This window comes from Lepidochelys kempii, chromosome 8 (genome assembly GCF_965140285.1).
Source record: "Lepidochelys kempii isolate rLepKem1 chromosome 8, rLepKem1.hap1, whole genome shotgun sequence".
In the NCBI taxonomy this organism is placed as follows: domain Eukaryota; kingdom Metazoa; phylum Chordata; order Testudines; family Cheloniidae; genus Lepidochelys; species Lepidochelys kempii.
Window position 1 is genome coordinate 41,732,574 of NC_136387.1, and position 23,280 is coordinate 41,755,853.

A 23,280-nucleotide genomic window follows, 5' to 3' on the forward strand; every position below is an offset into this window, starting at 1 on the left:
AACTCTTGCTTTTATTGTGCTTGGGTCAGCAGTCAAGACACCCTTGCTCATTTTATGTCCAATAGAGAAAATTTCTATTACACCAATTTATAACATTTTAAGGCTTCCTCTTGCTTCCTACAGAATTTTGCATTGTGCTCTGTAAAATGTTCAGCCCAAATTCAAACACTATCCATTATCATTTAAACTTTTTTAATCCCCTCAGGTAGCTGTGCAAATGCTCTTCAGAATGCCTTGGGACAGTATTAATTACTGGGACACATTGGTGGTTCAGCAGCTCTTGTCTGGCCTGACATACTCACTACACCTAACACTGGAGTCATAATCTGTATCTAAAAAGTGGCATGGAAGACACTGGAAAACTAATAACTCACTATTAATTTAGGCTTAAATAGAGACTTGGAGTGGCTAAGTCATTATGCAAGGTAGCCTGTTTCCTCTTGTTTTTTCCTACCCCCCCCCCCAGATGTTCTGGTTTAACTTGGATTTAAACTTGAAGAGTGGTCAGTTTGGATGAGCTATTACCAGCAGGAGAGTGAGTTTGTGTGTGTATGGGGGTGGGGGGGATGTGAGAAAACCTGGATTTGTGCAGGAAATAGCCCAACTTGATTGTCATGCACATTGTGTAAAGAGTTGTCACTTTGGATGGGCTATCACCAGCAGGAGAGTGAATTTGTGTGGGGGGGTGGAGGGTGAGAAAACCTGGATTTGTGCTGGAAATGGCCCACCTGATGATCACTTTAGATAAACTATTACCAGCAGGACAGTGGGGTGGGAGGAGGTATTGGTTCATATTCTCTGTGTATATATAAAGTCTGCTGCAGTTTCCACGATATGCATCTGATGAAGTGAGCTGTAGCTCACGAAAGCTTATGCTCTAATAAATTGGTTAGTCTCTAAGGTGCCACAAGTACTCCTTTTCTTTTTGCGAATACAGACTAACACGGCTGTTACTCTGAAACCTGTCACTGATCATTAATATTCTTGCATGATGTACATACAGGCTCTGTACAAAGAGTTCATAGAATTGTAGAATATTAGGGTTGGAAGAGACTTCAGGAGGTCATCTAGTCCAATCCCCTGCTCAAAGCAGGACCAACACCAACTAAATCATCCCAGCCAAGGCTTTGTCAAGCCAGGCCTTAAAAACCTCTAAGGATGGAGATTCCACCACCTCCCTAGGTAACCCATTCCAGTGCTTCACCACCCTCCTAGTGAAATAGTGTTTCCTAATATCCAACAGAGACCTCCCCCACTGCAACTTGAGACCATTGCTCCTTGTTCTGTCATCTGCCACCACTGAGAACAGCTGAGCTCCATCCTCTTTGGAACCCCCCTTCAGGTATTGAAGGCTGCTATCAAATCCTGCCTCTTTTCTCTTCTGCAGATTAAATAACCCCAGGTCCCTCAGCCTCTCCTCGTAAGCCATGTGCCCCAGCCCCCTAATCATTTTCGTTGCCCTCCCCTGGACTCTCTCCAATTTCTCCACATCCCTTCTGTAGTGTGGGGACCAAAACTGGATGCAATACTCCAGGTGTGGCCTCACCAGTGCCAAATAGAGGGAAATAATCACTTCCCTTGATCTTCTGGCAATGTTCCTACTAATACAGCCCAATATGCCGTTGGCCTTCTTCGCAACGAGGGCACACTGCTGACTCATATCCAGCTTCTCGTCCACTGTAATCCCCAGGTCCTTTTCTGCAGAATTTATGGACGTAGGCTAGAATTATATTCTTAAAATGTGTTTGGCAAGCAATGCATAAACACAGCATGCCCTAGACAAAGGAATAAGCAGTTTTCTGATCATTCTGGTCCTCAGGTAAGGATAATGAAGGTCCATTTACATATGTAAAAGGGTAAACAACTCTATCAAGCTAACAAGTGGGGGACGAGACAGCATGGTATTTATACCCCAGCAGGAAAAAGAAGCGTGGTCTGCGATTTACTTTTCAGAGCATACATTGCAAAGGTTTACTGGTCTGTAAAGATGGGGGAGCTGGATCTCTACTGATAAGTAATTACATCATCTGATTATAGGCAATATTACTGTACTATCAAAGTGTATCAGGAAAGGGCTTGTCTGAAAGCTTATGACACTAGTAATTAGTATCATTGTGAAGTGTTTGTATTAGCGCAATAGGAGGAAATACGGATATTCACTGATATGATGCTTTAAAAGTCTGTGACCAAACACAGGGAGAAATAGGTTCCCACCCAGACCAGAGGAAAGGCAGCTATCTACCTGTCTCCAATGAGATTAAGCAAGGTGTGACCAAAAACAATGAAAGCTCCATTGACATATGAATCGGCAGGGGGCTGGGCAGGCCACAGGAAGGGAAGAACAGTACACAAACACAGAGTTTGGGAAGCTGTATGGAGGGAAAAGAAGCCATCTTGGCATCCATCACTGGACAGATACCAGGGTCCAGAGGTCTTGCAAGGTAAGAAAGCTGGGTCCTTCAGCCAGGGAGGCTGAAATCTCTAGGAATGAAGGTTGGCAAAAGACTGTAGCTTGTTAATTTAGGTCTTTGCCGTTAGAAAGCATATTTTTACTTTTGATGGTTTACAATCCTAACTTTATTCCTTCTACTTGGTATCCCCTAACCTATGTCCTTTTGTTAATAAACATGTTTTATTTTTCAAATAAACAAATTTAGTCCTGTACTTAGGGATGGGTGTATTTCCCCCAGCTAAGCTAATAAGCAGTGATGTGCTTTTGTCTCCTTACAGGGGTGAATACACAGTATTATTCCTCTGAGTGCCTCAGGAGAGGGCTGGACACTTCAGGGCAGATGGTTTGGGGGACATTTGGGATTGATGTGTGTGTTGGGGTCACTTTCCCAGGTGAATCAGAGTGTGGCTGGGGGTGCCAACGCAGCTGCTGGAATCAGAGCTGTTTAACCCACAGACACTCAGTGCAGGCTTATCTGCTGGCTGGGCACATCCAGACAAGAGAAGCACAGCAGCAGAGACTTTGGGGCACGTAGGTTCCTGGGCAGGCAGTGACACAACCCCTCATTGGTCTAGCTCAGCAGTTTGCAGCCCAATTAGCACACAGCTGCAGCCCAGCTCAGCTGTGTGCTAAAGGGCGGCCTGCAGGCCAGGGATTGCAGCAGCCACATGGTGAGGGTCTGTGGCAGCCGTGTAGTGGGAGTCTGGGGCTGCCGACCAGCCACGTAGGGTTTGGGGCAGCTGCGTGGTGAGGGTCAGGTGGGCAGCTGGCCGGCCTTGTGGAGCAGGGGTCCAGTGTCAGGGTCCGGGCTGCCCGTTGCCCTGCCACCCGGCTCCTGCAGCCCAGGTAACACACTGTGGGCTGCAAATGTGGCTCACAATGTGTAATAAGTTGAGAACCACTGGCCTAGCTTGCACTCCAGAATATAACAGCCAACTGGCATTTGCTTAAACATGTAATTCAGAGGATATTTTGGCTTCTGAGAGCTTAGCAGTCTCCTTGTCAACAGTTAGACACTGCCACATAATGTAAACTCACCCTTATCAATGCACATCTGCACTTTAACTGCCTTTTCAATTCCACCCATGTCATTTACCCAGGTCTTTTACACTTTCAATCGCTCCCAGCTTTTCATATTTTTCAAACTCTGTTTTTATTTCCTCCATTAAGATCAATGGAATTTCTCTCATTGAATGCATCACTGTAGTTGTTTTGTGATTTGCAGTCTCCTTCCAGATACGACAGCCCTTGGGAGACCGATGGAATTCTATGTACTGTCTGTTGCCTCTGGTTCATAGTGAGCCATTTTCAGTAAATGTGTTTTTACCTAATTTCCTGGCTAGGCTGGTTTTCTGTCCTAACACAGGTGATGAATTTGCATTTATTGTATTGAGTTTTAAAGAAAACGATGAGTTTCAGAGTAGCAGCCGTGTTAGTCTGTAGTCGCAAAAAGAAAAGGAGTACTTGTGGCACCTTAGAGACTAATTTATTTGAGCATAAGTTTATGCTCAAATAAATTAGTTAGTCTCTAAGGTGCCACAAGTACTCCTTTTCTTTTTGGCAAGAGTTCCATATCCCCTTAGCTACTGCACAGTAACACTGTATTACTCTCCAGTGTGACAGTTTAAAGAGTGCAATTCTGACAATACTGTTTAGTCACATTTGTGCAACTGTCATTGTGCCCACCAAATAATCTAGGTTATTGCTTTGCTGTTCTCCCAGTGAACAGACGCTTTGGGCTCTAACTCTGTGACACACTGTAGCAAAATGTGTTTTCTGTTCCATGTTCTCAGCCACATCTAGTGCAGATGGGTCTTTGCCTGTCAGAAACACTTCTATTTCCATGTTGTTTTGGTTTCCTTCATTTCTAGCTCTCCCTTTTAGAGAAGGGCATGTGCTATAGACCACTGGATCAAAAGGATGAGGTAGATGAGGCTTTCTTCAGACAACTAACTGAAGTTTCCAGATCACAGGCCCTGGTTCTCATGGGGGACTTCAATCACCTTGACATCTCCTGGGAGAGGAATATAGCAATGCACAGACAATCCTGGAAGTTTTTGGAGAGTGTTGGGGATAACTTCCTGGTACAAGTGCTGGAGGAATCAAGTAGGGGCCATGCTCCTCTTGACCTGCTGCTTACAAACAGGGAAGAATTGGTAGGGGAAGTAGAAGTGGGTGGCAACCTAGGCAGCAGTGACCATGAGATGGTTGAGGTCAGGATCCTGACAAAAGGAAGAAAGGAGAGTAGCAAAATATGGACCCTGGACTTCAGAAAAGCAGACTTTGACTCCCTCAGGGAACTGATGGGCAGGATCCCCTGGGAGGCTAATATGAGGGGCAAAGGAGGCCAGGAGAGCTGGCTATATTTTAAAGAAGCCTTATTGAGGACACAGGAACAGACCATCCTGATGTGCAGAAAGAATAGCAAATATGGCAGGCGACCAGTTTGCCTTAACAGTGAAATCTTTGAGTTTAAACTCAAAAAGGAAGCTTACAAGAAGTAGAAATTGGGACAGATGACTAGGGAGGAGTATAAAAATATTGCTAGAGCATGCAGGGGTGTAATCAGGAAGGCCAAGGCTCGATTGGAGTTGCAGCTAGTAAGGGTTGTGAAGGGTAACAAGAAGGGTTTCTACAGGTATGATAGCAACAAGAAGGTGGTCAGGGAAAGTGTGGGACCCTTACTGAAGGAGGGAGGCAATATAGTGAGAGATGATGTGGAAAAAGCTGAAGTATTCAATGCTTTTTTTTTTTTTGCCTCGGTCTTCACAGACAAGGTCAGCTCCCAGACTGCTGCACTGGGCAACACCGTATGGGGAGGAGGTGAGCAGCCCTCAGTGGTGAAAGAACAGGTTAAGGACTATTTAGAAAAGCTGGACATGCACAAGTCCATAGGTCCAGATCTAATGCATCCGAGGGTGCTGAGGGAGTTGGCTGATGTGATTGCAGAGCCATTGGCCATTATCTTTGAAAATTCGTGGCGATGGGGGGAGGTCCTGGACAATTGGAAAAAGGCAAATATAGTGCCCATATTTAAAAAAGAGAAGAAAGAGAACCCGGGGAACTACAGACCGGTCAGCGTCACTTCAGTCCCCAGCAAAATCAGTCCCCGGCAAAGTCCTCAAGAAATCCATTTTGAAGCACTTAGAGGAGAGGAAAGTGATCAGGAACAGTCAACATGGATTCACCAAGGGCAAGTCATGCCTGACCAAACTGATTGCCTTCTATGATGAGATAACTGGCTCTGTGGATATGGGGAAAGCAGTGGATGTGATCTATCTTGACTTTAGTAAAGCTTTTGATAGGGTCTCCTGCAGTATTCTTGCCAGCAAGTTAAAGTAGTATGGATTGTATGAATCCATCCATCCAATAAGGTGGATAGAAAGCTATCCAGATTGTCGGGCTCAACAGGTAGTGATGACACTAAGCAAGTTCACAGATGACACTAACCTGAGGGGAGAGGTAGATATGCTGGAGGGTAGGGATAGGGTCCAAGGTCTAGACAAACTGGAGGATTGGAATAAAAGAAATCTGATGAGGTTCAACAAGGACAAATGCAGAGTCCTACACTTAGGAAGGAAGACTCCCATGCACCACTACAGGCTGGGGACCGACTGGCTAAGCAGCAGTTCTGCAGAAAAGGACCTGGGGATTACAGTGGATGAGAAGCTGGATATGCATCAGCAGTGTGCCCTTGTTGTCAAGAAGGCCAACGGCATATTGGACTGTATTAGGAGAATTGCCAGCAGATCAAGGGAAGCGATTACTCTCCTCTGTTTGGCACTGGTGAGGCTAGACCTGGAGTATTGTGTTCAGTTTTGGTCCCCCCTCCCCCCAGCCACTACAGAAGGGTTGTGGACAAATTGGAGAGAGTCCAGCAGAGGGCAATAAAAATGATTAGGGGGCTAGGGCACATGACTTACCAGGAGAGGCTGAGGGAACTGGGGTTATTTAGTCTGCAGAAGAGAAGAGTGGGGGGGGGGGATTTGATAGCAGCCTTCGACTACCTGAAGGGAGTGCTCTAAATACGATGGAGCTTGACTGTTCTCAGTGGCGGCAGATGACAGAACAAGAAGCAATGGTCTCAAGTTGCAATGGGGGAGGTCTAGGTTGGATATTAGGAAACACTTTCACTAGGAGGGTGATGAAGCACTGGAATGGGTTACCTAGGGAGGTGATGGAATCTCCATCCTTTGAGGTTTTTAAGTCCTGGCTGGGATGATTTAGTTGGTGTTGGCCCTGCTTTGAGCAGGGGGTTGGACTAGATGACCTCCTGAGGTCTCTTCCAACCCTGATATTCTATGATTCTAAGGTGGCACATGGACTAGCTGCTTCCTCTGTCCCAGGTCACTTAGAGTACATCTATGCAGCCCACAGTAGCAAGTCTCCCAGCCTGGATCAATAGACTGGGGCTTGCAGGGCTCATGCTACTGCTCTAACAATAGCTATGTAGACTATGCTAAGATTATCTCTGCAGCCCATCACTTTGAGCACCTCATCCATCCTTTTCAATCCCTTCCCTGCTCCTTTCAGTGTCTTGTACTCACTCATCTTCACACATCTGCTCCTCCACACTTCTCTCTTGTTTTTCATTGTCCCTGCCTCCTCTGCTTTGCCAGTGATGCCAGCCCTAAATGCCCATTTGGCTGCTTCTCCCACAAATGTGTGGTGCTTTCTTCCACACTGCTCCATATACATGGAACCAAGCCACGTGCTCCTTCAAATCCCTCCTCACACTTTCTGCAGAGGTGCCCGTAAGATGTCAGAGAGCCAGTGGTGGGGGTAGGCTGAATGGCTTGCAGGGAATGCAGATATCATTAGAATGAAAGGCCTGGTGATGCAGAACCTAACTGGTCCATGGAACCCAGGACCCTAGCTTCTCCATCACACATTCACTTATGACTCTTCTCTCACAGGGTCACATTTTGAAAAGGTACAATCTTGTACGCAGCTTGGACAGCCAGGCTGCTGAGTGGGGAAGAGGCTGATTGGCTACAGACTTTACCCACCCCATTGCTAAGAGGCCCAGATGTCCAATTCCATGAAGCCAGCCACGGCTGCAAACACAACTCACGTTCCTCTAGGTCATTTTCTGACTCCGTGAACTTGGCCTTGTAATAGGTGATGCCTCGAATGATGGTGGGCTTGGAAGGAAACCGGCTCCGCACATGCATCTTCCTCTGCAAGGGCTGTTTTGGTTTCATTGCCTCTGGAGCGGGAAGCAGCTGCTGCAGGGACTCGACAGAGTTGATTTGCTGAGAAACCATCTCATCTTGCAGGAATCTCTCTTCGTATTTTTCCTTTATGAGATATAAGGAGATGTTACATGATGGCCAAAATACACAGCCGCATTGCTGAGTGTGTTTAGCTGGGAAATGGAAGAGTGGATCTATACCATAGTTGGTCTGACTTGTTGCCCTTTAAGCAGCACACCTTGTCCTTGTTTAATTTGTCAAGGTCATCAGTACTTCATTTTTTGCTAGTGGAAAGACTGTTGTGAATAGTAGGGATAAGCAGTGCTATGGGCTTATGTTGCGTATGAGGTACAGTATGGGATGGGAACATACAGTTCCTATGATCTTTTCTAAATTATATGTTGCACATACCAGGATGTTGATAGTGTATGTTGTTAGGGTGTTTGCAGGGGCTGGTGCTTAGTGTTAGTGTAATACATGGACTTAGTATTTTGAGTTCATGTCTCCATCTAATGGCTCATACCATCTCACAGCTAAAGGAAACCACCTTTTAGCTCAAGAGGCAGTGCCTGTGTTCCAGGTGCTGAGAAGCTAGGGTTCGATTCCCCAAGATGGCTGTAACATCTGTATGCGTATGAGGCTATGGTTGGTTACGTTAGGGCATACCAGCTGTTCAGCAGCACATTCATGGCTTACTCACTTCCTTCTATTCAATCGCTTCCTGCAGAATTGGAGCTTTTGTTACAAAAAAAATATTTCTAGTTTTACAACTGCAAAGACAACTCAACGAGTGTGAAGCAATGCAGGGCTGTCTTCCTGAGTCTGCAGACAAATGCTGACCAAAACAAGAGCACTGAGCCATTCATTTTATTGTTCATTCTGAAGCCCAACAATGACCACTGCAATTCCAACATTAATATTTCACTAATGATCATTTCTGCAGAAACCTCCAGTCACATGGAGCTGGGGATTGTAGGAGGATCTTGAATACCATCATTTCCCCCCCTCCCCCAATCTGGCCCTGAGTGTATGCGCTGTGTGTGAACTGAGTATACACTGTATATGAGGAATGCTGCATGTCAAACAGTTGCATTGTGTATGTGAGGATAGAACTGTATATTGAGCGTAGGATATATTACACATGGGGCATGTGCTAGGTGTGTAATCATAGACAGCTGGGCTGTATATGATGATGGTACAAGTATGTGCTGCAGATGAGGTTCCAGCATTTCACAGTGTACTTGAGTGTTGGATCTATTTACACATAGCAAAGGTAAAAATACTTAATGAGGAAAGGAGAATACGAGCCTGTTGAATGCCTGGGGCAGCCTGCCGGGGGGAGCAAGGAGTTCCCAGGGGCTGGCTTTAGAGGTCAGTCCATTTTCAGGTTGCAGGCTAATACCCCTGATTTTTATCTCATTAAAAGGAAAGGGAAAGAGAACCAGAACCACTGCAGCAATGGCTAGTTGGCTGAAAGGACGGCTCCAGGGTTCCTTTAACCCCTTGCTGAAATTAACTACAAGAAAAGAAGAATTTTTGGAAGCGAGATCACTCAGGGTAACAAAAGTGCCATGCTTTGCACTTCAGCCTGGATGGGAATGGAATCTCTCCAGCACTCAACTGGCTGCTAGTGAGATTAACACACAAAAACTCTGTTATGAAGCAGTCTGGGCGGTGTTGCACACAAAAGGCCTGACAGAAACCCACGAAAGCAAGGCAATGTAAAGCTAAGCCACCTAACCCTTCAGCCCCAGAGACACAGTGTGCCATTACCCATTACACACACCACAATCTTCATTTCACCCCCTTTTACTCTTGCGGATACACAACTTTTCCAGAACATTTCCCCCCAAAACCAATAGTTGTGGGTGTTTGGTGCATTATTATGTGGTTGTGCTGGGAGAGGGCAGTTTGGGAAAGGGCTGTGTGCAGAAGGGCTGCGGGCAGGTGGGGCAGAGTTAAGGTTATGATGTGTGGTGCATAGTCCTTGTGGTAATAGCAAGGTATGTGCCTGTGGTGGGAGGAGTGGAGGGACGGGCATGCTAGGTGGCTTAGCTCTTTATTGCCTTTTGTGGGCTTCTGTCAGGCACATTGTGTGCATTACACCCTGCACTGCTTGACAGCCATTTCTGTGTATTAAATTCCTTGCCATTTGCAATGCTTAGCGAAGGTGGGGCTGGTGAGGAGAGTGAGGGATGGACCTCGTGGGGGTAGAAGTGCTACTGCTGATGAAAAATATTTTATACATCAGCAGGTGTGCTTGAACCCTTCTCTGCTGTATGGTAAAATTGGAAAGAGAAGGTTTTATGTACATCCAGTCCCATCAGTCAGCCTCGTACGTGCCTGGTCCCGATCAACCAGTTACACTTGTGTGCACTAATATGAACCCTGACCCATAGGGCACCTGCTCCTAAGCCCACTGAGTGCACCACTCACGATGGAGTCACTGTCGGCCCCGCCCCAATGCTCAGGGACAGCTTCCCTGCTTCACCTCTAAATCTACCTCCCCAGATCACAAAGTGCACAGCAGAGTCTGCAGCTGAGCACCAAGCTGGGCATCACCAAAACACTCAGAGCAAAATCATCCACCTCTGGAGGCCATGATTGTGGGGCCCATGATCCTGGGGCCGAGGCTGCCTTAGTCACGGACTACAGCCTGAGCACACTACGTGGTGTGAACATCACACACAAGTGCCACAGCGCTTTGCCATGCTGGGCCTTCCTCAGCAGGGAGACATGGCTGCTCATTGGTGAAGTCCCCCAGCAATTCAGCCTCCTCGAGCAGCTCAGTTTGGTCCATTCCTTGGAGCTAGAACTCAGAGCCTCTACTAGGCCTTGTGGGGCTGCTCCCTGCCCCCTTGTCCCACGAGACCCCTCCCCCCACTCTGCCAGCAGCACCGTTACAGAAAGGGGGAGATTCAGAGCCACACTGTTGGTTCTGGGACAGTGCACAGCATGGATCAGGCTGCGAATGCTAAATCAGGCTGGTTCCCTGCAGCCTGAGTTAGAACAGCATGAGGCTGCTCTAAATTACACCACCTGCCAATGGCCCAAAGGGGCCATGACAGCAACTAGAAATTGCACTGGGAAGCCCCAGTCATGCCCCTTTCTTCCCATGCCCCCTATGACTACTACTGAGAGGGATGGGGTAGGAACTGCTGTACCAATTCTGCACTGCCCCCTATGCTGAGCAGACCACACCAGCTTTGGGCGTGGCACCTGCCAGACAGGGGGAACTTGGTGCTCCCATCTGTTCCCTTTGAAATGAGTAAAATCAAACTGCAGTTTTTCTTAGAAACCCTAACAGCTGAAGCTGTGCTCTGTGCCCACTCGGCTGGGCAGCAGGGCTGTACACAGAACAGGAGATGGCAGTAGAGCCTGGTAGTAGCTGGCAGGGGAGGATCGTTTCTCTGGATTGCACAGTGGCACGCTGTCCACACACTGCGCCCCCACGCCCAGTAATCATTGGCTCTACCTCACTGCAGCACAGACATTCCCAGAGAATTCCACCCACCTCAAATTGCTGCTCCATGCTGCAAAGTGACATCATGATTTCCAGACACCAACCCTCCCATCCATCTCTGACCTCAAACCAGCACCCCTTGGGAGGGGCACAGAACAGGCTGGTCCTGCTCCAGCCTATGCTCTGGGTTTGCTGGATTGTGCTGACTTCAGCAGGATGGAGTCTGAGGAGCGGAAATCAGGTTTGCTAAGCAAGGAGAAAAAGCATTTTGAACTAGTTTGTCTCATTCGGGTGGCTACTTGCCCAAGGGAAATGCCCTCATGAAGCCACTACAGGTCCATTGACCCCCACCCTGCTGATGTCTGAACCCCCACAGACCCAGACTCCACTCTTAGTGGAAACGGGATGGAGCAGAAATTCTCTGACAAAGGTCAAACCCTGGAAGTGACTGCTCTCTGGAATGTCAGCAGCCACACCAGGACAGGCTGGATGGCCCGTGGGAAACACGGAGTGGGGCAGGTAAGCAGGTGCCGGAGGGGTTATGTACGGAGCACTAGAGGGGCAGGAAGCAGGCGCTAGAAGAGTTGTATGGGGAGCTGGAAGGGGCAGGAGGCAGGCACTGGAGGGCCTCTGTGCAAAGCAGTAAGGGGGCAGGAAGCAGGCAAGGGAGCGATTGTGCAGGCAGCGAGGAGGGGGAAGGAAGCAGGTGCTGGAGGGGTTATGCTGGGAGGAGAGACCAGGTCAGAAGCAGGCACTGGAGGGTTTGTGTGTGGAGGGGGCAGGAAAGAGGCGCTGCAGGGTTTGTGTGGGGAGCATGGAGGGACAGGAAGGAGACGTTGGAGGAGTTCTGAGGGGAACAGGGAGGGGCAGCAAGCATGAGCTGGAGAAGTTTTGTGGGGAGCAGGGAGGGGGTGGGAAGCAGGCGCTGGAGAGGTTCTGTGGCGAGCAGGGACGGGATGGGAAGCCCACGCTGGAGGGGTTGTGTGGTGAGCAGAGAGGGGCAGGAAGGAGGTGCTGGAGGGGTTCTGTGGGGAGTGGGGAGGGACAGGAATCAGGCGCTGGACGGGTTCTGTGGTGAGCAGAGAGGGGCAGGAAGGAGGTGCTGGAGGGGTTGTGTGGGGAGGGCACAGGAAGGAGGCGCTGGAGGGGCTGTGTGGGGAGGGGGAAGGAATCAGGCACTGGAGGGGTCATGTGGGGAGCAGGGAGGGACAGGAAGCTGGTGCTGGAGGGCTTGTGTGGGGAGCAGGGAGGGGCAGGAATTAGGCGCTCAAGGGGTTGTGTGGGAAGCTGCGAGGGGCAGGAAGCAGGCGCTGGAGGGGTTATGTGGGGAGCTGGGAGGGGGCAGGAATCAGACACTGGACAGCTTGGGTGGGGAGCAGGGAGGGGCAGGAAGCAGGCACTGGAGGGTTTGTGTTGGGACCCGGGAGGGAACAGGAAGCAGGCACTGGAAAGGTTGGGATGGGAGCAGAGAGGGTCAGGAAGCCGGCACTGCAGGGGTTGTGTGGGGAGCTGGGTGGGGGTGGGAAACAGGTGCTGGAGTGGTTGTATGGGGAGCTGGGTGGGGGTGGGAAGCCGACACTGGAGATTTTCTGTGGGGCTGCAGACTGAGCTGGAAGCAAGACAGGGATGGGAGCAGCTGCGGGCAGAGCAGGCTGTAAGCAGCAGCCCTTCAGCAGGACGCTGCTGCTTGCAGAGCTGAGACAGAGCCGAGAGGGCCTGCAGCCAGAGAGCTGAGCAAGAGGGGCCTGCAGGAGATTATCCCCAACACAGAGCCAGCAGCTGGCTCAGGCTCTTGGACCCCCAGGATCCAGAAGAAAGCTAAAGCACTGGGGGTCAGCCTGGCAAGGGGGCAGTCTCCTTTGCCTGCGGCTGAACCAATGGTATGTAGCCAGGGACGACTGCGGGCCTTTTGGGACAATTGGTCTATAACTTTTGCCTGCTTAGGAATTTACCATGGAAAGTAGGTCAAGTTATTTTCAATAAAGAATGTTCTAAACTGGTGCAAGAGAACCAGACAGAGACACTACATTAGTCTGATGCAAAAGGCCATGTTGATATAGGCCAAGGACAGAAGAAGTTATGCTTGTTAAAAACATCAAAATTGGTATGTCTGATATTAGGACTCAGTGGTGGACAAAATAATGAGGCTGTTCCACCCACCACCCCCTTTGGGGTTCCTTACAGAAAGAGGGGCAAAAACCAGAGAGATGCTACTGGAGCAAGCTTCACCGTCATGGCTGCCACCCCCACCACCTCCTGGGCCCACACCTGGTTTAACACTGGAGAGGGATTGGCGTGCAGTAACACCTTTGGCCCATATATTCCATCTCAATTATACACCAAGCCGAGTAGTCTAATGGTTGCTGTGGCTGGAGCAGCCACTAGCAGCAACTGTGCAGGAAGTGCTGTTGTAACTAGAGGGGCCCCGATGAGAAATGCCATGGGCCGATCCTGGGCGAGGTATCTGCAAGTTCCCGGATTGCCTGTCCTAAAGGACGAGATTGGAGCAGGCACCCCAGGCACAAGAGAGCCTGAACCCTCGGCTGGGTGCCCCCAGGGCCAAGCCGCGAATGCTACTGTTTTACCTTGAATTGTAACAGCTGAAGCCATGGTGTTTTCAACCCTTCCCTTTCCTGCCAGCCCTAGTAAAATACCACTCCCCTCAGCCATGGCTCTGGGTGTTTATGTGACCTAGCAGCTGAAGCACCTTCAGTGCGTGCCTCCAAGTCATGGTGCCCGTGGCACTTCCAAGTGCCTTACGGGTCTGATCCCACAGCTCTGAGCAGCTGCACCAGTTACAGTCATGATGAGGGTGAGTGGGAGAACAGCTTTGCAGGGAAGAGAAGGGAGGGATGGAGCCAGCCCTGCCAGCCAGCCTGTCTGTGCTAACCCACCATAGACCAGCAGGGACCAGCTGGAGGCTGTTTGGTGCCCATGTTAAAATCAGACATTTTTTGCCAATGAGGCCCCGTCAGCTCCTCTCAGTGGAGCCTGTCTAAGCAGTCTGAGCAGAGGTCGAGCACGCAATGAGTCATGGAGGTGGAACCCCACTGTCCTCAGGTCAGAGCTCAGGTTCACATGCAGGGGAAGCCTGCAGTGCTGCCTGTCTTGCTCTATGACAGTAAGTCTCCAGAGCCACCAAGCCTGCTCCTCTCCCCAGGGCCTAAAGCCACAAGAACAAGTCTGGCTGCAACAGGGACAATTTCAGTGCAGGGTGTAGCTGCTGGTGACTCCCTCACTGCCTGTAAGGGACACACTGCATGGCAGAGTGGGGGCCGACCACCCGGAGAGACCTGAGCGTGAGACGCAAAGGTCGAGGAACCCAAGCCTGGACAACAAGATGTGCCCAATCCAAAGCCATGCCTGGCGTGTGGTGGCAAAGGAGGAGGTCTCAGTGGGAAAGCAGCTGTTCTGTCCTGCCACCTACAGGCATCAGGATAACAAGGGGATGCAACTCCCATCACATATTGCCATGTGGGGATGCCTAAGTCCACCAACTTCCAACCCTGATGTTCAGATTTCAGAGTAACAGCTGTGTTAGTGTGTATTCGCAAAAAGAAAAGGAGTACTTGTTGCACCTTAGAGACTAACCAATTTGTTTGAGCATAAGCTTTCGTGAGCTACAGCTCACTTCATCGGATGCATACTGTGGAAAGTACAGAAGATCTTTTTATACACACAAACCATGAAAAAATGGGTGTTTACCACTACAAAAGGTTTTCTGTCCCCCCACCCCACTCTCCTGCTGGTAATAGCTTATCTAAAGTGACCACTCTCCTTACAATGTGTATGATAATCAAGTTGGGCCATTTCCAGCACAAATCCAGGTTTTCTCCTGTAATATAAAGTTGCGATATTACAACAGAAAAACTTCAAAACCAGACTCCAGCGAGAGACGGTTGAATTGGAATTCATTTGCAAATTGGATACAATTAACTTAGGCTTGAATAGAGACTGGGAGTGGCTAAGTCATATGCAAGGTAACCTATTTCCCCTTGTTTTTTCCTACCCCCCCCCCCCCAAGACGTTCTTGTTAAACCCTGGATTTGTGCTGGAAATGGCCCACCTTGATTATCATACACATTGTAAGGAGAGTGGTCACTTTAGATAAGCTATTACCAGCAGGAGAGTGGGGTGGGGGGACAGAAAACCTTTTGTAGTGGTAAACACCCATTTTTTCATGGCTTGTGTGTATAAAAAGATCTTCTGTACTTTCCACAGTATGCATCCGATGAGGTGAACTGTAGCTCATGAAAGCTTATGTTCAAATAAATTGGTTAGTCTCTAAGGTGCCACAAGTACTCCTTTTCTTTTTGCTGATGTTCAGAGTTAGCCCTACAGCTCCAGTACATTTCTCCCTCAACACCTTTCACCAGTCCTACTGCTGAGCATTGCCTGCACCGGCGGCACTGAGTGCTCTTGGACTGGAACGGGGTTCCTGGGACTTGGCTGCACAAGAGCTCCACGGGCAGCCAGGAGAAGGCAGCTTGCCATACCTCAGTGTGGGTGTACGCAGCTGCAGCATCCCTCTGCAGGGAGCTCTGGATGTCAGGGAGGCTGTTAGAGATACTGCTGGAACAGTTTTCCTTGTCCCTTGTGTTTGGCTCACTCCAAATTGCATCCATGTTCCCTGTGAATGGCTTGTTCTCTCTGGTGAGGTTTCTGGACACTTCCTAGGAAATTGAGAGAGAAAGAGAGAGCTGTGATTTTACTGCCACTGGCATTTTCCAAATTCAGGCCCTTGGTCACAACGTGCTTAGAGCTTGCATTATTGCTAGCCTGAATGGCACGCCTTGACAGTTAGAAATGCCTTCACTAGACAGAGATCTGCTGCCTAACTATTCTTCAGGACCCCTTTCTGGGGTGAGACAAGGGGGCTTCCTAATGTTGTTCTTAACTAGCTGCCACATAGAGAGAACAAGAAGCCACAGACAAAACAAGCCACTTTCATCTCAAGTCTCTCCAGGAGACCACTCCCTTGGGTGGCAGGTACCATAGGCTGCGGGAGGCTATGCCTCCCCAAACAGCCAGGCATGGTCCCACCCATGCTCCGCCCCCAGGCCTCCTGCTTCCACTCTGCTGCCTGGCTCCAGGGGCTGGTAGGGCCATGCCGCCTGCCTTCTCTCCCGACGCTCCAGGGCTGGGGGTGCTAGCCTGGGGCAGGGTCCAGTGGCCATGGGGGAGGGAGGGTGGAAGGGGCAGGGCTGGGAGGCTAGCTTCCCCCAGCCAGCGGTTCATGAGCCATCTATGACCACTCCCCTTTCTGGAACTTTTAATACAGCACAGAGACATCTAGTGCTAGAGCATATCATTATAGGCAGGCCTCTGACCCAACCGGCAGCACCACCGGGCCGGGTGATGTTCCACAGAGTGGACATGGAGAGAGCCTGAGACTTGCCCTCAAAGTGCCCTTTGATTTAGAGCAGTAGTTTTCAACCTTTTTTCATTTGCGGACCCCTAAGAAATTTTGAATGGAGGTGCTTTGGAAATCTTAGACATAGTCTGTGGTCCTGCAGGGGTCCATGGAACTCAGGTGGAAAACCACTGTCTTAGGGGAAAGGGCCCTGGGCTGGGAACCAGGAGGCCATAAGTTCTAAACTCTGTTCTTCCAGTGTCCACATTGCTACCCACTTCAAGCCCTTACTACCAAATATGGCCATAGACTCTAGATCACTGGCAAGTATCATTTCCCCTATTGTACAAATGAGTTGACTGAGCAGTTGCACAAGGTCGCTGCAGGGAAAAGAATCCCATTCTCTAATATGGCAGGCCAAGTCTCATCCGCTTAGGTACAATGTCTTCCAGAATGAACATGCAGGATCTAAGATGGCTATCCTGACTGTAACCACAGCTCTAACCATTGGACAACACTCCCCTCCCCAAGCCAGAATACAACCCAGAACTCCTGATCTCTAACGTCCCACTGCTATCTAGCAGACAGCTGTGTCACGAATGTGTCACTTCCCCTGCTAGTGGCTGGGCCACACACAGGATAACACTCACTCCTTTGGCTCAAGTGGCACAGGTTTGTGTTGAGGAGCTGAAGGTCCCTGGCCTGAGCCCTGTTGCTGACACATTGGGGGGTGAGGTGGGGGGTCCCTGTGGTTACATGTGATAGAATTTCTGGTTTCCAGGATTTATACTGCCACTTTCATCTCACTGCATTGTACAGTCTATGGGTAAAATCCTGCATTCATAAGTCCCTACTCAGGCAAAATGCTCATTGAAATCAATGGAGGTTTTGCCCTGTAAACCCAGCCTGGCCTTTTATCCTGTGCACACTGACAACGGTGGCTCCCTGCTGGCACTTTGCACACATTGATGTGCATGTGTACAACCAATGTTTCCTTAGGTTGTTAACTTTGGAGTCTGACACAGCACTGCCTCTCATGTCAGGTGCAAGGCACACACGGAGCTCCCAGCTCTGACGATGCTGGATACACAGCAGACTACACTGCTCTGAAGCCCTTTTTGAGTACTGTGTGAGTTCCTTAAAATTGCCAAGTGTGTTGACTAGAACTCCAAGATTGTACTAGATTGCCTTAATGCTATGACTGTCATGCACCAGCTCTGCCGCTTCCATGCCTCTGTCACCATATATGCTCCCATGCTCAGAAGTACCCTGCTTGGGGCATAGATCCTGCCACAGAACTGAGCTGCTTCATTATCTAATTACATTTTCTCAGCTATGAAACTGGCAGAAAACAGGACACATCATCCTCCACTGCCCCGAGCACAGATTGGTAGATCTTGGGCCATAGTTCCTCTATTACTTTACAAGAGTTGGCGCTGTTCATTGATATTAATGGCAGAAGGGTTTATAATGACCATCCAGTCTGACCTCCCACTGTGACGAAGTGGGAATTTTCTGTAATTTGTTTAATGAATGATGTGTATGGTGTGATCTACTTGATACGCACATGCGACTTGACTAGGGATTGCTAGTAGGTGCAAAAGGGTTAAATAATCCCTGGGCAGAGCAGGAGACATCAGGTGTGCATGTCTTAGATCTGTCAGGGATGGTATAAATGGATCAACAAAGGTTTGGCTGAGACAGACCAAAATCAATGGAGCATCCAAAAAGACAATGGGAGCCCAAAGACTGTGCAACTGACCCCTACCATAGGAAACTGGCAGGAGAATCATGTGAACATTAGCAGGAGCATTGCCAGCAGATCGAGGGAAGTGATTATTCCCCTCTATTCGTTACTGGTGAGGCCGCATCTGGAGTATTGCGTCCAGTTTTGGGGCCCTCACTACAGAAAGGATGTTGACAAAGTGGAGGGCAATGAAAATTATCAGGGGGTTGGGGCACATGACTTACGAGGAGAGGCTGAGGGAACTGGGCTTGTTTAGTCTGCAGAAGAGAAGAGTGAGGGGGGATTTGATAGCAGCCTTCAACTACCTGAAGAGGGGTTCCAAAGAGGATGGAGCTCGGCTGTTCCGAGTGGTGGCAGATGACAGAACAAGGAGTAATGGTCTCAAGTTGTGGTGAGGGCGGTCTAGGTTGGATATTAGGAAACACTATTTCACTAGGAGGATGGTGAAGCACTGGAATGGCTTACCTAGGGAGGTGGTGGAAACCTCCATTCTTAGAGGTTTTTAAGGCCGGGCTTGACAAAGCCCTGGCTGGGATGATTTAGCTGAAGTTGGTCTTGCTTTGAGCAGGGGGTTGGACTAGATGGCCTCCTGAAGTCTCTTCCAACCCTAATCTTCTATGATTCTATGAACTCAACATGAGTCTGCAGGAGGATGAGACTGGACCAAAAGGTGTCAGGTACACTGGCTTTTGGAGAGAATCAACAGCTCTCACTTGGGTCTGACAAAGAAACAGACGGAGAGGGACAGATATGGATTCCACAGTAGCCTGGCTGGCTGGAGCGTTAGCTTGAGCGGGATGGACTGTGTCTTAATGGTTGGTTTCAGAGTAACAGCCGTGTTAGTCTGTATTCGCAAAAAGAAAAGGAGTACTTGTGGCACCTTAGAGACTAACCAATTTATTTGAGCATAAGCTTTCGTGAGCTACAGCTCACTTCATTGGATGCATACTGTGGAAAGTTTAGAAGATCTTATTATATATACACAAAGCATGAAAAAATACCTCCTCCCACTCCACTCTCCTGCTGGTAATAGCTTATCTAAAGTGATCACTCTCCTTACAATGTGTATGATAATCAAGGTGGGCCATTTCCAGCACAAATCCAGGGTTTAACAAGAACGTCAGGGGGAGGGGGGTAGGAAAAAACAAGGGGAAATAGGCTACCTTGCATAATGACTAAGCCACTCCCAGTCTCTATTCAAGCCTAAGTTAATTGTATCCAATTTGCAAATGAATTCCAATTCAGCAGTTTCTTGCTGGAGTCTGGATTTGAAGTTTTTTTGTTGTAAAATAGCAACTTTCATGTCTGTAATCACGTGACCAGAGAGATTGAAGTGTTCTCCAACTGGTTTATGAATGTTATAATTCTTGACATCTGATTTGTGTCCATTTACTCTTTTACGTAGAGACTGTCCAGTTTGACCAATGTACATGGCAGAGGGGCATTGCTGGCACATGATGGCATATATCACATTGGTGGATGTGCAGGTGAACGAGCCTCTGACAGTGTAGCTGATGTTATTAGGCCCTGTGATGGTGTCCCCTGAATAGATATGTGGGCACAGTTGGCAACGGGCTTTGTTGCAAGGATAGGTTCCTGGGTTAGTGGTTCTGTTGTGTGGTATGTGGTTGCTGGTGAGTATTTGCTTCAGGTTGGGGGGCTGTCTGTAGGCAAAGACTGGCCTGTCTCCCAAGATTTGTGAGAGTGTTGGGTCATCCTTCAAGATAGGTTGTAGATCCTTAATAATGCGTTGGAGGGGTTTTAGTTGGGGGCTGAAGGTGACAGCTAGTGGCGTTCTGTTATTTTCTTTGTTAGGCCTGTCCTGTAGTAGGTGACTTCTGGGAACTCTTCTGGCTCTATCAATCTGTTTCTTCACTTCTGCAGGTGGGTACTGTAGTTGTAAGAATGCTTGATAGAGATCTTGTAGGTGTCTGTCTCTGTTTGAGGGGTTGGAGCAAATGCGGTTGTATCGCAGAGATTGGCTGTAGACGATGGATCGTGTGGTGTGGTCAGGGTGAAAGCTGGAGGCATGTAGGTAGGAATAGTGGTCAGTAGGTTTCCGGTATAGGGTGGTATTTATGTGATCATCGTTTATTAGCACTGTAGTGTCCAGGAAGTGGATCTCTTGTGTGGACTGGACCAGGCTGAGGTTGATGGTGGGATGGAAATTGTTGAAATCATGGTGGAATTCCTCAAGGGCTTCTTTTCCATGGGTCCAGATGATGAACATGTCATCAATATAGCGCAAGTAGAGTAGGGGCATTAGGGGATGAGAGCTGAGGAAGCGTTGTTCTAAATCAGCCATAAAAATGTTGGCATACTGTGGGGCCATGCGCGTACCCATAGCAGTGCCACGGATCTGAAGGTATACATTGTCCCCAAATGTAAAATAGTTATGGGTAAGGACAAAGTCACAAAGTTCAGCCACGAGGTTAGCCGTGACATTATCGGGGATAGTATTCTTGACGGCTTGTAGTCCATCTTTGTGTGGAATGTTGGTGTAGAGGGCTTCTACATCCATAGTGGCCAGGATGGTGTTATCAGGAAGATCACCGATGGATTGTAGTTTCCTCAGGAAGTCAGTGGTGTCTCGAAGGTAGCTGGGAGTGCTGGTAGCGTAGGGCCTGAGGAGGGAGTCTACATAGCCAGACAATCCTGCTGTCAGGGTGCCAATGCCTGAGATGATGGGGCGCCCAGGATTTCCAGGTTTGTGGATCTTGGGTAGTAGATAGAATATCCCAGGTCGGAGTTCCAGGGGTGTGTCTGTGCGGATTTGATCTTGTGCTTTTTCAGGGAGTTTCTTGAGCAGATGGTGTAGTTTCTTTTGGTAACTCTCAGTGGGATCAGAGGGTAATGGCTTGTAGAAAGTGGTGTTGGAGAGCTGCCGAGCAGCCTCTTGTTCATATTCCGACCTATTCATGATGACAACAGCACCTCCTTTGTCAGCCTTTTTGATTATGATGTCAGAGTTGTTTCTGAGGCTGTGGATGGCATTGTGTTCCGCACGGCTGAGGTTATGGGGCAAGTGATGCTGCTTTTCCACAATTTCAGCCCGTGCACGTCGGCGGAAGCACTCTGAATTGGAATTCATTTGCAAATTGGATACAATTAACTTAGGCTTGAATAGAGACTGGGAGTGGCTTAGTCATTATGCAAGGTAGCCTATTTTCCCTTGTTTTTTCCTACCCCACCCCCCGACGTTCTTGTTAAACCCTAGATTTGTGCTGGAACTTAATTATCATACACAATGTAAGGAGAGTGGTCACTTTGGATAAGCTATTAGCAGCAGGAGAGTGAGTTTGTGGGGGGGGGGGAGGAGAAAACCTAGATTTGTGCTGGAAATGGCCCAACTTGATTATCATACACATTGTAAGGAGAGTGATCACTTTAGATAAGTTATTGCCAGCAGGAGAGTGGGGTGGGAGGAGGTATTTTTTCATGCTTTGTGTGTATATAATAAGATCTTCTAAACTTTCCACAGTATGCATCCGATGAAGTGAGCTGTAGCTCACGAAAGCTTATGCTCAAATAAATTGGTTAGTCTCTAAGGTGCCACAAGTCCTCCTTTTCTTTTTGTCTTAATGGTTGTCTCTCTCTGCTAACACGAGGACTTTCTGAGGTTATATCCAGTTGACTAAGAAAAACGACTCTGTGTTTGAAAAGGCTTCCGAGTGTCACTGCAAATACTTGCTGAGTTGCATGGGTCCCTGAACAGCTACACATCTCTGACCAGGAGTGTAGCTCAGTGGGACTCGCTGGGCAGCACTCCCAGTGTGAAATGAGTGCTTGAGCCTAGAGGCTCAGTCCTGCCGTGGTTGAGGCTGTGTGTAAGGAAGAGTTGGGCCCCTTGGGGGGGGGGTTCTGGTACACTGAAGGGGTTCCTCCAGGGACTGTTAAGGTGGGGCATAGCACAGATCCTGTGGATCCATGACACTCATACATAACCCATGCCAGAGTATCTCATCCAATGATTCCTGCACCGAGCCCAAAAGCTAGTGATTAAACTAGTCTGGGTCAGAGTTGTAGAAAGAGCCATCCAAAGTTGATTTAAATCATCATCAAGTGATGGACAAGCCCCCGATTTGTAATCTGTTCCCATGGTTAATTATCCTCACTGTTCAAAATTTACACCTTATTTCCTTTTTGAAATTGGCTGGCTTCAGTGTCCAGCCACTGATATTTATTATGCCTTTGGCTGCTAGATTAAAAAGCCTTCCGGTATTTCCTCTGTGTGTTGGTACTTACAGATCATAAGCAAGTCACCTCTTGACCTTCTCTTTGTTACTTCTTTAGTAAGAGCTCCTCACAGCAGGACTGCAAGGCAGGTTCCAGTCCTGGATTCATTTTTGGAGCCCTTCTCTGAACGTCTTTCAATTTTTCAAAATCCTTTTTTAAGTGTGGACCCCAGAAATGGACACAGGATCCAGAAATGGTCTCACACCTCCACATTTATTTAATGTAATCTTCCTGCTCTTACTGGCTAGCTGTTTGCTTATATCTCTAAGTACCGTGTTAGTGTTTCTTGCTGCAGCATCACCCTGGGAGTCTGCATTCAGTTGGTTATTTAATTATTAGATTTATCAAAATGCTGAAGGGACCCTATCCATGCTACATCCTAGCTGTCAAATCCCACTCCCCACTGCCATTTCTCACCCTTGCAATACCCCCTCCTCGTAAATTTTCAAATTCCTGGGATAGACAGTGGGCCTTGCAAAGCATCTTGTAGATCCAAACTGTGGCTACTTCAGATCAGGGAGGGGCTAAATTCCTGAGTTGCGGCTTTCCCAGAGAACACACTGCCAGCATCCCACTCGTCTCTACCAACGGGACTCCAGCTCAAGCACTTCTGCTGGTCCCAGCTGTGGCCATATGGTTCAGAGAGTGAGGCGGTTCTCAGCTAGGCATCCTTTTTAGGCACTATGAGTTTATGTTCAGCTGATTTCCATCATGCCCCCTATGTCCTTCCCAGGACACAGTCCCCCGTTTTGTAGGTATGGCCTGCATTCTTTGTCTCTTGATGTATGTATGTATGACCTTGCATTTGGCTGTATTAAAACACATGTGGCAGAA

General features: G+C 48.6%; 2 protein-coding genes across 4 annotated transcripts in view; one reads left to right on the top strand and one right to left on the bottom strand.

The window, feature by feature from the left end:
- Window positions 1-23,280, top strand: part of ATF6 (activating transcription factor 6) — a 408,864-nt gene that overhangs the window by 361,708 nt on the left and 23,876 nt on the right. The window lies entirely within an intron of this gene.
- The window catches only part of OLFML2B (olfactomedin like 2B), a 97,488-nt gene that overhangs the window by 29,745 nt on the left and 44,463 nt on the right, over window positions 1-23,280 (bottom strand). For all 3 annotated transcript variants that reach the window (XM_073356210.2, XM_073356208.2, XM_073356209.2), the window contains 2 exons: window positions 15,607-15,783; window positions 7,527-7,752 (listed from right to left, as the gene is read on the bottom strand). In XM_073356210.2, coding sequence (XP_073212311.1) covers window positions 7,527-7,752; window positions 15,607-15,783 — 403 coding nt within the window. The remainder of the gene's footprint in view (window positions 1-7,526; window positions 7,753-15,606; window positions 15,784-23,280) is intronic.